The 18318-nt window shown below is 34.3% G+C and overlaps 1 protein-coding gene across 1 annotated transcript in view; it reads left to right on the forward strand.

The window, feature by feature from the left end:
- Positions 1-18318, forward strand: part of knockout (Stork-head domain-containing protein knockout) — a 263079-nt gene that overhangs the window by 55368 nt on the left and 189393 nt on the right. Inside the window, exon 2 of the mRNA XM_073085004.1 lies at positions 12232-12387. Coding sequence (XP_072941105.1) covers positions 12256-12387 — 132 coding nt within the window. The 5' untranslated portion in view covers positions 12232-12255. The remainder of the gene's footprint in view (positions 1-12231; positions 12388-18318) is intronic.

Here is an 18318-nt window from a genome sequence, read left to right on the forward strand (position 1 = left end):
TACTAACCGTTTGTTATTTAACAGTGAAGAGTGGTTATCTAGTTTCTGAACTTGGTCTTACCTTAGAACGACTGCAAGTCATGCACTTTTTGCACCCGCTCCGCCATAAAACTGTATTGAGAAAGTAATCAAGCAAATGAAAGCCCGAGAGGTTGTACGAGCTGTAGGAGTGAAACATGGAGGGAGTAAACAAATAGACTCCTAGTCCAAAACTCATAATTAATTTCTGATATGGTAAATTAAATAAATCTATGAATTTTAGGGCCTATGTCGGTCTTGCTGCACAGGGTTTGCAAGCTTGCATGGCTTAAGATGGATAGAGTGACTTCCTATGTCAGTCTACAATTGTGATTATGTGGGTACTTTATATGTTTACTTTCTGGGCATGGATCTTTTCCCAGAAGTGGTGTTAATTTTCCTTTACCAAGCCAACGAGGATTAATGGAGCGTTAGCATAGCACTTTTATATTCAAGGCGAAGCCTTCGAATAATGTATGAATATGTAGTGTTTAGACTCTATGTCGTGTTTATAGAGTTTTCCGTACAAAATCATTGTTCTTACATTAGGAGTCCATTGTGTAGTTCGTCCATAGTACAAAGTCAGGTGCATGTGGGTGTATCGCTATCTCAGCTTATTGGTCCGGTTTAGAGTTCCTTGAAGCTGAGCTACCTGTAATCCCAAGGCCGCTGTGTTAACGGTTGCAATGTTTATTTACTGCTTCATATATCTAAGGGTCTCTTTCACAATGTTGAAGTAAAGTTTCAAATAAGCTACGTAGTGTAACATAGTAGTACTTTATATGCCAATATTTTGAATGCGTCTGAGACCAGTGGTATCTGGGCATTCAGTACCTACCCGTAGACTTAGATTTTTTTACATCCTATTGTTTTTTATAATATAGGAGTAGCAGACGAGCATGCAGTCCACCTATGGTAAGTGGCTACTGCCGCCAATGGACATCTGTAATCAACTCCAGATAGGATTAGATAGATATTCCTACCTGAGGTCGGCCACAGATGCGCCGCTACCCCTGAGGACTAAGCTGGAACGCCTCGGAACAGTCTGTCTCCCTTACGACACCCTTCAAACCGGAACACCTAACACTGTGCAGCGCCTAACACTGCTGTTATTAGGTAGAAATAGGTGTGGCTGTAGTACCGCCGGAGTCGAACCACAAAGGATTCTATCAACTATATCAATGATGCTACCTTTGCTCATTCTAGGTTAAAGGTTGAGGTAAGGGAGAGGTACTCTCAATTGGTATTCGAACTTAATTCACAAGGAAAGGAAATGACTGTCAAAGACTTCAATCCTCTGGGGTTGATTACAGTTCTTCATGAGCGGCAGTGGTCACTTTGCTACACCATCCTGACCACCCTTCCGATCCCGTGTAACTAAGATTCTCTGTATGCCATGGACACACAAAGACGAATACACAAACACTCAGAACCCAAACAGATTAATTTGATCATTTAGATGTCTGTCTAACCGGACATCGAACCCGTAACCCTCTGCGTGTCAGACTGGTATAATAACGGCTCAAGCACACGCGTCATCACTATTACATCACTTAAAAAATAACAATTAGTATATAAATACGTCATCATTCACAATATTCCCAGCAGCTAACTGGTTAACCAAACAAGCTAGGACGATATACGCTGTGACGTAAAAACATTACATTCGCAATACCCAGTTGCACAACACCTGAATTGGCGATGATGCCGTTATAATGGCCGACAATAGACGACCGGCCACTGGTTCTCAACTTGCGAATCATATTTCATGCGAATATGTGTGTTGGAAGTGGTCGCATTTTTATTATAAAAGAGTCAGATCAATAATCTAAATAGTAAATTAGGTTACGTGTTTGAGTGTATGTCCTTGTCATCAACAACATGAGCCTAGCGTGAAGTTTATACTTTGATACGTATGATTTAGTTGATACTTTTTATATAAACTGGCAAACATTTTCGTTTTTGGGCCTATTTTGTTTCAGTCACAGCGTTATTATTTGAATTGTTATCATTTTGAGCGTAATTGTTTCTAGCATGCCTTTTGTATGTGTAAAATATCATACAGTTTCCATACATCTTTTGCGTCGATATAAGTAACGGCTTTTTTGTATCACGTGTCCCTTTGAGCACCACTGGCTTAAGCTCTAGTGTGGCACGACCCTAATTCTTAAAATGGACTGGTGCCGCAATTTAACTTAAAGCACGCACGCGATCGAGTTGAAAGGAAACGGCAGTTTATTATGTCAATTCGAAAATAATACTTTTTTTGTTGCATACACATACATAGACATACGTGTAAAGTGTAAGTTGGTAGACCTTTCTGTAGGTGTTACTGTATAGTGGTTAATATAATCGCACACAAAACTATTATTTGAAGGGCAACATTCTAATAGAAAAATCTCGGCTGTTTTAAATATTGATAATTTGAGATGCACTGCCTTGTATTTTGCCGGATTTCAATATTTGATTTTTTTATATTTCCTCTTTTATTTATTAAGGCAATGTGTAATTATGCGAACAAGTTCTTTTTATGTTTGGAGTAGCAAACAGCTGACAGTCCACCTAATGGTAAGTGGTTGTTACCGTCCAATAAATCTATGACCAATTCCATACTGAACGGAGGTTCTACTTGAAGCCGATCAAAGATACGTTGCCATTCCTGAAGACGCATCGTATGAGCTCAGTCAGCTGGCATTCACATCTTTGGGATCACGGTGACAAAAACAGGTGTGACAGTGGAACCTCCCTGGTCAAACCAGACTGCCTCTACCACCTTTCAAATTTATTAAGTGTAAAGTCAGTAAGATTTAATAAGTCTTGTAATTACCTATGTCATGTGGAAGTGAAATAGGTTCTATAAAACCTTTTAAGAATAAAACGTCTACATTCCAACAAAGTAAAGTAGAGTAGGATTTAATTACTTTATTTCTCCTTTTAAGTGTACGGTTTCCGTATTCACAGAATGCTACGTTTTATTTTTTATATTAGAATTCCTTTTATATAATTTGATTCCGTGTTGCTTTAATAAATCCTATTGATTATTTATTATGATAATATTTTATGAACTAACATATCATCGCTGTTTCATTAAAATATCCCATATTATTATTTATTATCCATTGTTAATTATGTGTAATAGTATTGTTTTGATTCTCTGACTTGTCTTTTAATATTATACCTTTTACAACTTCTGAAAACTGACCAAACGAAACTTTATTTAGTGTTACATTGTTTTAGTAAGAACATGTCATAAGCTTTGCCAGTTGTTTTTAGGGGAATAAGTTCTGGAACTATCCTAGTGTTTCAGGAAGTTTTGGGAGACGGATAACTGCGGCGTTTGCAATTCGGTTAGCTGTAGTAAACTATAGTGACTATTATGGGAAAATTCTACATCATACAATGTAATGGTGATGCGTTTTAATTATACTATACTAATATTATAAAGAGGAAAACTTTGTTTGTTTGTTTGATTGTAATGAATAGGCTAATAAACTACTGGACCGATTTTAAAAAATATTTCACCATTCGAAAGCTACATTATCCACGAGTAACATAGGCTATATTTTATATGAAATATATTTGATAAATAGATTTTGAGGCGGTACAAAGTTTGCCGGGTCAGCTAGTGAGTTACCCCTGAAGACTAAGTTGGTAATGTAGTCTTCAGGGGTAGCAACGCACTTGATTTTAGATAGGATTCTAATTGTATCGTATTGAGTATATTATGTTGATTGTTAATGAACGTCAAACCACTTAATTAGGAGGACTGCTAAATTTGTTGTTACCTCAATTTCATAGATGAAAAAATTATATCTTCGACTTCATTTTAAGCATTCATTAAACCATCCGTCGGTACAGTAAAAGCCTTAAAGGATGCAAATAACTTAACCGGAAGATTCATCAAGCCAAAATGGTAATGAAGTTGACTAAATGTGCATTTCTGCAAGCACTATCTCTTCCCGACGAAGTAAATCAACGGAGTTACGTAACTTGATTCAAGTGGCATTGTACTCGCTGGCTGGTTGTCGTGTCGCTCGGGACGCTTACCAGCTAGGGATGGGACGGTGTATCGATAATGTCGTGCCAATTTATCGATATTTATATCGAAGTTTCGATAACATCGAGCCCAAAACACTGATTACTGACACTATTTGATCACATTAAAAAGATGAAATATCGATATCGAAAATTTAAATTATTGGAGGTGGGTATATAGTAGCTACAGAGGTACATATGGCTGGCTTGGCAAAATAATATATTTGAACTTAAAAAAAAGGGTAAAAAAGGCCCTCTAATTTTAATATTTTATGAATAACCGATACTTACGCAAGTAGTTTTCAAAATTATCGATATATTGATATTTTCGTCCTTTGACATAAATATCGTTATTTTTATACATACTATTTCAAACTCCCATCCCTACTTACAACCGTAGAACACTTGCCACTTACGCACAAGAATCTAAAACCTTTCAACTGCATCTTAAAGTATATTTTCCGTTCAAGGAACCTACGAGTCTACGAGGTACAAAGTAAGGTAAAGTTTCCGATTATGGAAATGTGTTCTCTAAAAGCTGTTAGTCGGGACACTGAAAATTATGTCGCTTTATATAATTATTCGCCTTCCGCTATTATTTATACTTATAATAAGAATGTGAGCTTCACGAGTCTGTACTTCGAATAAATTAAGAATAAAAAGACTTAGGACAAATGAGAATAAGTAATAATATCAATTTCTATCATTTTTTGTTTTTTTTTGTCTGCCTGATTGTTTGTGTGTTTGAAATCTTGTTAAACCAAAACTACTAAATTTAATTCATTGGATTAATGATAACTTCATAGTCCGTATTTTGACTTAACATTTAGTCTTTATTTCGTTTAAATCGATTTACACTATTAAAAGTTATTAGGACTTAAAGTGAGAAGTAATTTTTGTAAGTATATGCGAGCGAAGAATTACAGTTTACCGATGTGCTCCGTACTAGATACCGTACCGTATAGATGGCGTTGCATAATTGACTTGATATTCTGAATATACGCGAGCAAAGTCGCAGGCCCAGCTAGAGAGAGTTAGAGTTATACTTATTGCGGTGATTATTTTCATAAAGTTACACCACGGCTTTATAATAGATTTTCCTTTAAGGTAATCCTTTCTCGCGTAAGGTCAGTAAGGTTATGTTGTTTAAACAATAAAATTGTTTTCCTTTCATACAAGCTATAGACAAAATACAATTCGATGAAATATAATATTAAAATTGATATTTTATTAAGCTTTTAACGTTTTGTTAATTGGTAAAAATACATAATACGTGTAATACGTAGTATCAGTATATTAAGATTGGTGTTTTAGGGACAAATATATATATATATATACTAGCTGACCCGGCACACGTGGTGTTATCATAGAAATAAAAAAAAATAAGGGTGAACAACCCTTGTCACTTAGGGGTATGAAAAATAGATAGTAGCCAATTCTTAGATCTACTGAATATGCGTATAAAATTTGAAAATCGGTAAAGCCGTTTCGGAGGAGTACGGTAACTAACATTGTGACACGAGAATTTTATATATAAGATTTTTAATTTTGGCTTTTTATGACAGATTATACTTCAATATTTTTGTATTATTATTTTCCAGATTGTAATTTCTAGACCTTTTCTTTTTTGCTTAATTACTTTCGAAAGTTATAAGCAACACACCCACTTTTAAAATGACAAAGCTTTTAAAAGCTCTCTATCCGGACACGAGGTATTAATCCTCATTGCGCTGGCACGCAAGGCTTGACAAAACGTAATTACGTTCGCAAACAATGTTAACTTTGTTAGCTCCAATCAGTTTCAAAATAATTGGCCAAGTGCGAGTCGTGCTTGGAGGGTTCCGTAGCACATTATTTTTTATTATTTTTTTTATTTTTAGTACTTGTTATCGTAGCAGGTATAGAAGTAAATGCATTGTGAAAATTTTAACTGTCTACCTTTAGGGTTCACTAGAAAAACACCGTAAATAAAATGCAGTAATAACTTATATACCGACCTCTATTTATTTGCAATATTTTTTTTGTTTTTAGTATTAAATACTGACTAGTATAATACTAAATGTATAACGCCGCTATAACAATAAATTTTGTTTTTATAACGGCCACCGTTATACATAGGTACTCTGTAATAATTTCAATTGTCTATTTTTTTATAATTATACCTAAACGATGAGGCAGATGGGCTACCTGATGGAAAGCAGTCACTGTCGCCTATGGACATTTGCAACACCAGAAGAGTCGCCAATGCATCGCCGGCTTTATGTACAACGGTTCAAGAGATAAAGTCCTGTGACAGACAGTGGAGGCTTAGTAATAGGATTTCGTTTTTATCCTATGACTACGGAACCCTAATAAAAGGAACGAATTTCGATGGCCGAACGTTTGTTACAGCTCTCGCAGACATATTTGCATATGCTAAACATTTATTATGTTTAAACGCCCGGAATGGATACTTGAATAGCAATGTAAACAAAAAATATCTGCTTTATCATCTATCTAACTTTTTTAGTAAAGACCTAACGTGATATTACAACTTAATTTGCGTAGTGACTAATATCACAGTATAAGGATATACAGTATTTTATCTTCATACAAACGCACGAAACGCAAGCCACGCCTACTCGCCTCGAGGTAAGTAAACACTCGGTACACGCAGTGTCGTGAATGTGCCACGGTGACGAGCGAGTGATGTGACGGTTTTTTTTAGAAGTATATTTTTTTGTTTCATGAATAATATGGCGAAGAAAAGTTATAGACTATATTGTGCTGTTTTTAGTTGCTTCAATTCATCAATAACACATCCAGATATAACATTTTTTAAACTGCCTGGAAACTCCGAAAGGTAAGACAATTACAATGATTTTTATGTTAATACTAGATACTTAATCTACTAGGTACTACTACTACTACTAAATTAGATTAGTTTTTAATTAATATAATTTGATATTTAAAAAAATACGTATTATTGTTGTAATTTTGGTTCAGTAGACAGGTGTTAGTTTGTTATTTGAGGTTATCCTTCTTCTAAATTAATAGAATAAAACTATATCAGACGACCCGCGTGGCGGAGCGGCCACCATACCGGTCTGACGCGCAAAGGGTCCAGGGTTCGATCCCCGGCCAGACAGATGTCTAAATGATGAATTTAGATTTCTGTTTCTGGGTCTGGGTGTTTGTGTATTTGTCTATGTGTGTGTACATGGCACCCACGACACAGGGAATCCTATGAGGGGCTGTGAGTGTAGAAAGCGTTTATTTCTTCGACCAATTTACAACTTTTATTATTCCCGCGCAAAATAAAACTCGAAACTGTTGATAAACGAAGGGCTTGCTTGCACAACGCACGCGTCGTATTTATTCGTCGTCGCGCGGCGCAACAAAGGCTTAGGGCGTGGCTTAGCAGCCTTTCGGCACCCGTTTGTTCGCGCGATATGCCGCCGAGGGACTATTCTGAATGAGGTAATATAAATATTAGAAAATGAGAATTGATCTTAATTTATTTAGATCAATATTTTATTATTGTTGTATTATTTTAAGATCGTCAAAAATAAGAAACTACCATTTGAAAAGTATTTTCTTGATAGGTCAACACCTTTGTTTACATTTTGGACACCCAATTATGAATCGGAGTATAGATTATATTAAAATTATTATTAAATATTTAAACTAAATTTTGCATAATTTGTGTTAATTTATAAGCTATCATGTCGAACATATTTCATATTTTATTGTTGTAACTGTCAAGTACCCAATTATAAAAATAGTTTTTATTACGTAATATATACATAATAAGAAACATAACATGCATTTTCATTCAACACTTTCTATATAATTAACTATAGCATTCATTTGTTTAAATAAAAAAATACAACATTTACAATCAAAAAATTAAAAAGAAAGTCAAGTATGCAGATGTAATTAAAAAACTGTAGGCAGGCAGCCCTAACGCGTTACCGTGCCCAGCGCAACCGTAGGTATCTAATTCAAGGTCAGGGCCGAGTTAAATTACTGTATATCCTTATACTGTGCTAATATTGTTGTTTCTTTTTCTTATAATAAAGTTTACCCACTGTTTCTTTGAAGTTGTGCATTTTATTCGTTTAAGTTAAGTTTATTTTAAATAAAAGTCCGTAAACACTCTAATAGGAAATTTATGCAGTTTTACTTTTATATCAAAATCTGCAAAATATCTCTTTTCAGCCTTTTTTGCTAATCCTCATAGTTTCAGGTTTCGCAGACAAAATATTACTATTTATCACAATGAAATATTAGGTAGGTACGAAACCTTAAGTTTTTCCAACATCTAATTTCTTAGTTTTATTTGTACGTGGAGTACAATCATACCATACAATTAACTGTGCCCTTAAATATATGTAGTACCTATCTTGTTACGAGTTAGAAAGTTAAAAACTCTTTGCAAGTAAAGTAGACATCACCTTTAAACAATAAAATTAAACAAGCAAAAAGCAAAAATATTTAAATACGTTTTAAAAACCTTTTTTACGACGGAAGGGTGAAGTTTTTGAACGCTTGTTTACGGCTCAATGGGTAAGTGGTCATTTCTGGCGCCCTCTGCCCTTGGAAGGCTAGATCATTAGCCGCTGAGGGCTGTTCCCACAATAACCTCTTGGGTTTTCTACCTTTTACTCGTCAAGTGTTTCGGCTTTAAACCCCGGTTTGGTATAACTAGCGATTTTTTTGCTTTTTTACTTTATTGATGTATGTTTTCGCCGTATGTATAGGAATCTTTTTGTGACTTTTTGTACTTTTTGAGAAAAGTAGTTTGTTGCCTAAACCATCTTTCTTTTGAACGAACTCTTTACAATATTCTATTTTTGTTTATTCTGAAAATTAATTTGGAACATAATTGACTCGGTGAAAAAGTATATATTGAGGGGCTTATTATCTATTAAAAGCTATTAAACACGTTTCACTTACAAATTTAATATGATTATTTCAAAACCATTATGTCTATAATAATTAATTCACAACTGTCAAAACACTTCAAAATGGGTATAAATTTGAATAATACGCTCGTATGTAATGTGCAATGATAGCTCAGTGGTATGGACTTCCGCTGCCCACGCTGAAGGTCCGGGTTGAAATTCAGGGCACGCGTCTCATTTTTAGGGTTCCGTTGGGAAATCTGTTACTACGACAGCCTACGCAATCCGCCTTCTCTACTTTTGAAGCTTGTTTTAAGCTATAACAGATAAAATAAAGCTATAAAGATATTATATACAGATAATATAAATAATTATTGACTATTACAGAATACTATTACATGAATTGACGCAGAATTTGTCGTTTTTTTAGAAGTTATAATTTAGCTAGAAAGTAAACTGCGTACTTTATCGACCAAGAATATCGTGAGACTGAAAGTACCCCAAGTCTTAAAAAGTATCTAAACTCTATTTATCTACGGTACCACCACGATAGAGTAATCTACCACAAAGAGACTCAGTACCTACAACGCGACTTAGATATATTAGAAATTGGCTATATAACATATTTGAATGCCGTATATATTGCAATCCCTATATTGATATATAGGAATTACGGCACAGATTTCAAAGCACATACCTATGACAATGATTTATAGATCTCCATAGATTCGAAGGCACTGCCGTCATTAAATCAATAACATTCTACGGCATATTAATCTAATGCCGACCATTTGCTCTGTCAGACGGAATCTAATGGTCTATTACTTAGTTTAAACGTAATTTTATGCAAAATCCGATCCGTGAAAGGACGACAAATGCCTTCACAATTAGTTCCTAGTATTACCTTGTTCTAAATATGTCGTGTCAAGGGTCTTAAACAATAAGGTATATCACCAAAACATTGTTTATGTGGCCGCTTTGAATTTGTTTTGCCTTAAAGGTACATGTATCGTTCCACATACTTATATAACAGAATAATGTTTATTGTTCATTATTCATAGTACCTGAAAAATATATTTACATAAAATAAAAGAAGCATTTATAACATAGAATACGCGTATAAGAAATTTTAGCTCAAGGTTAGTAGTAGGTAAAGTATTAAAATATATAGTGAAATTATTAACAGTAAAGGAATTAGAGAATATTTTGTTTAGTTACCTGATCTTACGTTGTCACCATTAAAATACAACGTATATAACATGCTTAAAGAAACCCTTTTTTCAGAGACTGTGTTTTGATATACACAGACCCTTTAATGTATCATCATAGATATAATTATGCAAAGAGATTTCTTCTAAATGCCCTATTAATTATCGAAATGATACATCATTCAACGTTCACTAATATTTGTCTCGCACATTCACATATTAATATTCTTAAATTTACATCAATGCTGCTAAATCTAGCCACTAGCGGCTAGATTTAGCAGCATTGATGTTACAAAGTACGGCCACAAAATGCAAATAACCGTTTCACTACGATTTTGTCCAAAGTTTCTCATATAAATCCTTAGCTATATCATCTAAGCGTAAAATTAAAAATGCTAATTCACGTCTAGAGTCCACCTAGGCGAGGATTAGTCACTCAAAATGCAAATAGCACTAACAAGAACTTAATTAAATCCGGCAATTGTTTACGTGGAGTTTTTGCTATGTTTTGTTATTTCAATTAAGGTTTTTGTGGCGCTTAGGTGTTGGATAAATGATTGCTGTTAAACACTTGACAACCCGCGTACCCGCTTAGTGGTGCGTTCACCATACCGGTCTGACAGAGGGTGTTGGGTTCGATCCCCGGCCAGACAGATATTTGAATGATGAATTTAGATATCTGTCATGGGTCTCGGTGTTTGTGTATTTGTCTTTGTGTGTGACCATGACACAAGGGTTCAATCTATTTAGTTTTTATCTACCGAAGATTTAAATTTTCCAAAATGTCTATTATTGCCCAATCAATCTTTTCTTTCTTTAGCTTAGCAAAGATCAACATTCGACAATTTCGACATTGTATTTTTTTTTTCTAATGGTATTTTATTTTGCTACGAATTGATAAATGTACAATAATAAATACATTAGTCTATTTCAGCTCCTGTCCGTGTTCAGTTATAAATGTTAAGTGTATTAATGTTGTTCCTTTCTCCCAGAAACTCAGACGTGTACTAAACGGTCAATTTGAACGATTATTACGGAATACGCAGTACGCACTGTATCGAAATGAAGGATGGCGAATATCTCCAACGTTGCACAATCGTGAGGCGATACGGAAAATGGGTTTAGGCTAGGGATGGGGATTAAGTAAGAAACCCGATTAAAAAACAATTATTGTAAAAATAATAGATGAATAATCGATTTTTGAAACCCATTCAAAATTAGCCGGCGAAAAAAGATCGTCGAGGACTATAACCTGAAAGAGAGTGTTTAGTGGGTAGGCATCCCTTAAGAATGACTCCTACACTCCCCAAGATCGTCAATAGTACTTAAAAATTGACAACGAAAGTAAAACTAAATTTGCTCTTACAAATAATCTAGGTTGCGGGCTACGCATTACCGACAGATCATTTAAAATAATCACAAAGCAATTTGTAAAAATAATCGATTATTATAAAATCGATTATTTTTTCACATCCCTACTTATAATTAATAGACTGGCTGTTGGTTCAGGTGTTAGGCTGTCTGTTGACAAATGAATAACCGACTGGTGCAAAGGAACTCGGTTACGTAAGGTCGTCTTCACGGTCTTGTGGTACCTTATTTTTGCGGCGTTTTCAGTCGCATACGAGTTTCAGTACAATACTGAAACCGAACTGATATCTTGGAATACTAGTATATAATTGCAACTGAACCAAAAAATGTTAATTAAAATGTAGAAATTTATTAAAACACAAGTATTTCAGGAATATTTCCGGTAACATACAACAAATCTACCTCAGTATTTCGCGTTGATTAATAATAAATGATATAATTAATAAATGATAATATATACCTACATATACATATATTATGTACTACGTCCGTCTGTATGTCCTTTGTTCAGTCTTTGAGAATCAATCATATGGAATTTAGTGTGGAGAAAATGTTATTTGTTAGGACTCTATGCTTCTGAAAAAAAAATCGTTATGTTCCTTTAAAAAAGAAACATTAGATGTTTCTGCTTATGTAATCAAGGACATAGAGATTCCTGGCAAGATACTAAGAGTGCATAAAAATAAAAGTCTAACATATATTTTTGTTTGCAGAGCATGCCGCCGCCCGCCTAAGGCATGAGCGGGCGCGGAGCGGGGGGGCAGCGCTGCCAGCTGATCCTGCAGCGTTGCCTCGCCATCCACCTCACGAAGCCGGGGAACGCGCCAGATGACTTCTGGATGTACGATTCTGGATATCTGCTCTTCCAGGTAAGGGAACATCGAGTTGAGGACATTACAAGATGGATCTTAATAAACATATATTGATATATGTGCTTTTGTTCATCTCCAGGTAAATTGCTAGAGATTATTGAAAAAAGTAACTATATTTTAAAGTGGTAGAGCCTTTTGTGGTAAGACTCCGTAGTCTCTGACATCCTTACTTTTACCTTAAAACAGCGTCAGGCGCTGCTGTATTCTGATTTAAAGGGCCAATAATCTGTTATAATAATTCCAACGAAGTGGACGAGGAAGCGTTTTTTCTACTACACTCTTCAAACTGACTACAGATCGCTTGACGTTGCTATTGTAAAGTAGAAAAGATTCAAGGATATAATAATTGGGAGTTGTCCATAAAGAGTTCTACTATTTTTAAATCATACCCCAAAAACAAAACAGTGCTATAAATTTAGTTGTTCCCTTATTTTGATAGTCCAAAAGCTTACTAACGTAGCCTAATTTTCACCATGAGCGATGTGGTAATCCACCACCCATAAAGTCACCAGATCAGGACCGCAAAGATACGATCGTTCTAAGAACAGATCGCGACGGGATAACGCTAAACCGAGATAAATGTGCGAGATAGGAACTGACTACATTATTGCGTCAAGCTATTGAAATGCTGAATTACCTATTTCATAATATAAACAGGTAGGAATTTACATAATTGTTTGTATAGTTATTCAAAAACTAACATTTTTATATGATAGCGAAGGGTAATAAGGGTAAATAGGTTTTCCGGGCGTTTACAGGTATGTCTTGTTTTATGGTAAGCCCACAGCCCAAGCGGCTTGACGGATTTTAACATAAGAGGTGTCGTTCGCTCTTATAATAATTGTGTTTATTATATAAGTATCGGTATGATACATACAATTTGCAATTTCTCCTAGATATAACGAAAATGAACAATAAGGAATGATTTTCAACAATGTATGTTTATCAAAATGAATTATAACCATATCTCTTTTTATATTTCTTTTTGAATGAATTATTTTGTTTTATTTATTGTCACTTAGCAAATTAACTAATCAATCTTAGCGAAATTCAACGAATAATGAACTCCATTTAATTTTTACGTAATAAGTAATTTCACGATCAGTGGTAACTTATATGGTCTCTACTGTTGATCCTGAAAATCTATGCAGGAAAATCTAAGCAAGAATAAATAAACATTCTACGTTAATAATTTACGAATCACATAGCTTTTGGTCAAAATAAAGAAACTTAGGGCGACCCATACAAGTAAAGCTGTGAACGAACCTGTACCCTTACCATGAGTTTTCAAAACATCCAACAATTTTACGTTACGTTTACTCAATCCATTATTCTGTTCCGTTTGCTTCAGTAGATTGATTAAACGTAACAATAAGTAAGTGCTCAAGTCATTTTGTCTGCCTCACATGTTCGCAAAAAAGAGAGACAAAACATAAAGCGCCATTTTGTCAATTTAGACATTAATGTTACGTTACTGACACTAGTTCTGATACAATCCGCAAATACGTAAACAAATACTAAAACAGCCATATTTGTCAAAACGTATAAACTCATGGTAAGGGTACTGGTAACATTGTAACACGTGGTAAACTTGCGTGATGGGTAACACGTGAGGGCGCATTAACAAGCTATCGGTGTTTATTGATAGTTTAATATGCGCCGTTGCGGGAGGCCGTGCATTGTGTTCATAGGGTTGTCACTGTACTAAAAATCTTTAGGTATTTATTATATAAATAAGCTAAAAGTTGTCATTTAAGAACATTATTATCTTTTGTTGGCCAATCGATTTTCTTCTTTTTAGCGAAGACGAGCATTAGTGTTATCAATAAAAATCTTTATTTTTTTCTACAATGGTTATGGTCCAATTTAATCACCATTTAATTCATTGATTTCTTGTAAGTTAAAGTATTATTTATATTTAAAGTAATACTTCGTTGCAAAAATTATGCTTTAACTTCGCTCCATCCCACATTTCAAGTATAAATTAGTATGCCATTATTTATTACTTAAATAAAATGTTACTAGTTTATAAATACCAGCATTAGAAATTAAACAGAATATGTCCAAACTTCATAATTTCATTTTCATCTTAAGTTTTTTAATTCAAAAAGTTTTATTAAACATATTCAACTCTTAGCTTTCATTGTATAGAATCAATCAAATGCTACATTCTTACATAATATGAAGAATAACTGTGAAGTGACAACCCTACTCGTAGATAAATAGCGGCAATGCGGTGTGCGGCCGGGATTGATTTGTTTACGTTCGATCGAGTCAGTCGCAGCTGCACTGATGATACCATTGACTATTGTAGGCTAAACTATTATACTACATAATTTGAATAGCTCTAAATACAAAAATCCGTGACCAGTCCATTGTAGGTTTAACTATTAGACAGACTACATTTGAATAGCTCTAAATACAAAAATCCGTATCAAGTTTATAAAATTAAGCATAAAAATTTGAATACGAGTAGATATATTTATGACGTTTCGAAACTTAATGTACTTTACGAAGTTCTATAAAAAGCCATGTAGAACTCTTTAGGATTACGACTTTAGGTCTCCATTACAATTATGTCGTATTTTTGGTTGATTATTAAAATTATGTTATGCTACATTTTTTTTATTTTTCACTTAGACTCATCCAATTCAATTTCTCAGACTCATAAAGATTTAAAATCAAACATATTTTGTATACCTACCTAACAAACCCAGTCTTCATACATATTAAACACAACATCGTAGCTACCTTATAGAAAATCAGTGGTTACTTAAAAACTTACCGCTCTAACACTTAATTTAGTAAAATTGTCACTACAATGCAGCTTTTAATTTTAACCAGGCTTACTCTTGGCCATAAAAGCTACCCCTAGTCTAGACATAATAACTCTGGTAACTTTGTACTTCCAAGGGTTTACAGTTAGTGTCTGTATAAGTTTCAAACTGCCGTAAAAGGTGGTGTTAATACCAAACGAAAGACCAAAGTTTAACAAAATAGATGTTTATATTTTTATGTTTTCCCAGATGATAATAGTTGAAAAATATCTCTACTTATATTTTTATTAACTGTATTAAATAAATGTGTATGAAACCAAAAAATAGCTATAGTGGTATATGTATAGAAAAACTGTAATGTAGTCTGAGGCTTGCAAAATTGAATCAGTTTCGGTAACACTATTATTATATTAGTAGTAAGTATGTAGATAATTTACTATTTGCAGATAAAATATGCAATATTATTATTATACGTTTACTCGTATAAGCCCTGAAAATCTCTGATATAACCCGTAGGAGTATTTTTCCTAAATAACAAATAATCTGAACCACTAAATAATTTTAAATCAAAGCAAAAAACATACGATCTACTGACATGGCAGACATTTTATTCAAATTCTGAAATCTGCGACTTCGAGAAAATATTACCAGAAATATTAAACTTACAAAGCATTAAGGCTCACCACATTAGCCTAAACACAACAAAGATCACATCCGTAATGCCCAAAATAGCCAACGCCCTACCATACATGGCCTAAATAAATCAAAAGTGCATCGATCTTGCACTATCTGCTATTACATTAAATCGACCGGTCTAAACAACCAATTGAGGCATGCATGCGTGGTCCAATTGAAGAGAGACAGCGGGACAGATCTGGGTTAATTAGATTAATATTATTATAGTTCTCAAGTGGGTTTTGTAATGTTGTTATACGGTGTCTTGTATTTTGTTAAATTATTTCTCAATGTTTGATTGTATGTTGTTGTTGTGTATGGATGTTTGATTGCAAATTTTGTTTTAATTGGATTTTAATATGAAAAATATAATTTAGTTGCCATCCTGTGTAGGTTGTATGTTGGCAATATTAAGAAATTTAAGGATTTCTTATAGGTTTCTATTTTCTCTTTACCTTCGCCGTTGGAGGGAGTAATGTAACTCAAATGTGGGAAACAATTTGCTTTACAAAAATTACTTGCTAACACTATTCGTATCCGTATGGGGATTCATTTACATTTACAGACATAGAGCGTGTCAGGCGCGTGGCAGTGTAGACAAAATATTATCCTATACTATCCTATCCTATATCTATCAAAATATTGTACAGAAAAATATTAATTTACCTGACACCTAATTGAAGGAGATATACTATTCCCTGGCATTCCAGCTTAATCCTCAGGATTACCGGCATAACTGTGAACGACCTCAGTTAGGAATATCACATCCAGGCTCTATTACAGATGTCCATGGACGGCAGTAGTCACTTGCTATGAGATGGACTGCATGCTCGTCGGCTACTCTTATAGTATTAAAAAAAGAATCTGACGCTTTCAATGTTCGTAGATATAAACTAATATACGTACCTTATGGGTTATCGCTTCCGTTCCCTTCATGGGCCCTTAGCGACGACCTAATTAAGTGCATAGACGTTAGCAATCCGAAACCAAGCGGTCAGCTGCGACGAAGTTCACACAACTTGGTACACACAGCAATTCTAACCTTATATCTTAGATACTACACCTATTTTTAAATGTATTGAAGGTTGTTCAACCACTAATGAGTACGTGGCGAATTGAGAGCGAATTGTGCACACAAGCTCTGGTAAGATAGTTTTTACTAGATCTAAAATGTATTGGACATGGCCTGAACTGTTCTTCGCTATTTTGTTGTATACTATGTAGTTAGTAATATGCATACAGTCCATTGATCTTCAATGATTGCCGCCCAGGGCATCTGTAACCAAATTTATGCAGGTAAGGTATATCTGACATTTGAAGTATGGTTAGACAGGGAGGTACTAACCTCACCTAACCTATTTCTAATATGAAGAAGTTCATTACGTATCGGTGGAAATTTGTGGAAGCCGAATAACTTACATGTGGGATGACCAATGTGACCAGTTTTTAGGAGTAACATCGCACCTATGAAGTTGGGTTCAGGTCAATGAGCGTCAATGACCACTTACATGACATGAAGTGCTAGTTACCACTACAATATTACTAAATAAAATAAGTATTAGACATAATAACAACTATACATATAAATAAAATTGGAGTGTCTGTTTTTAATATTGAAATAACCGCTTTTTACTACTTGCATATGAATATACATACGGTACATACACCAAAATAACATTTTTTCCAATCGTTGTGTCTGTCTGTTTGTTTTCTAATCTCTGAAATGGCTGGACCGATTTTGACGGGACTATTATTGGCAGGTAGCTGATGTAATAAGGAGTAACTTAGGCTACATATATTTTAGAACTAGCTGTGCCCCGCGGTTTCACCCGCGTTAGAATTACTTTCTAACGCGGGTAAAACCGCGGGGCACAGCTAGTCTTTAATAAATTCATTTCCGAGCTATATAAACTAAGTAGGTTAAACTTTTTACAACGTAGCTGACATCTTAATAAACAAATGCAAAAAAAATACACTTGAAGCATCTTCGCAAAAAACATTCGGTAAACGAGACGTCACTATTATACCTACACGTTATTCAGTAAGTTTTTTAAGGTTAGGTTCGCTACTACGATTGAATACGGTTATTTTAACTTCGGATCCAGTACTTCCCTAGTTCTTGTAGGTATACGAAAATATCAAAAAAGTGCACTATAGAGAAAAACCGTTATTACCGTTTTTTAGATATTAACAGTTTTCGTGATAGCGGTTTTTAAATTTCGTCATACGGTCATAATATGTCAACTCTTTAGATTTATTTATGTTATTAATTCTCTTCATCCTGTATAGTTAAAACTCGTACATGAAGAAAAAAGTTTAAGTGATGTACATACTGAATAAAATAACAAGATTAAAAAATGAATGCAACTGCAAAAAGTCTGACTTGAAGAATTTATTATGAAAGGCAAATAGCTAAAGGTATGTATGTTCACTATCTACAAACGTAATCGTACAAAAACACTTGTACATATAAAAA

This window comes from Epargyreus clarus, unplaced genomic scaffold, assembly GCF_041222505.1.
Source record: "Epargyreus clarus isolate Ecla_fem2 unplaced genomic scaffold, WU_Ecla_fem_2.2 ptg000021l, whole genome shotgun sequence".
NCBI lineage: Eukaryota > Metazoa > Arthropoda > Insecta > Lepidoptera > Hesperiidae > Epargyreus > Epargyreus clarus.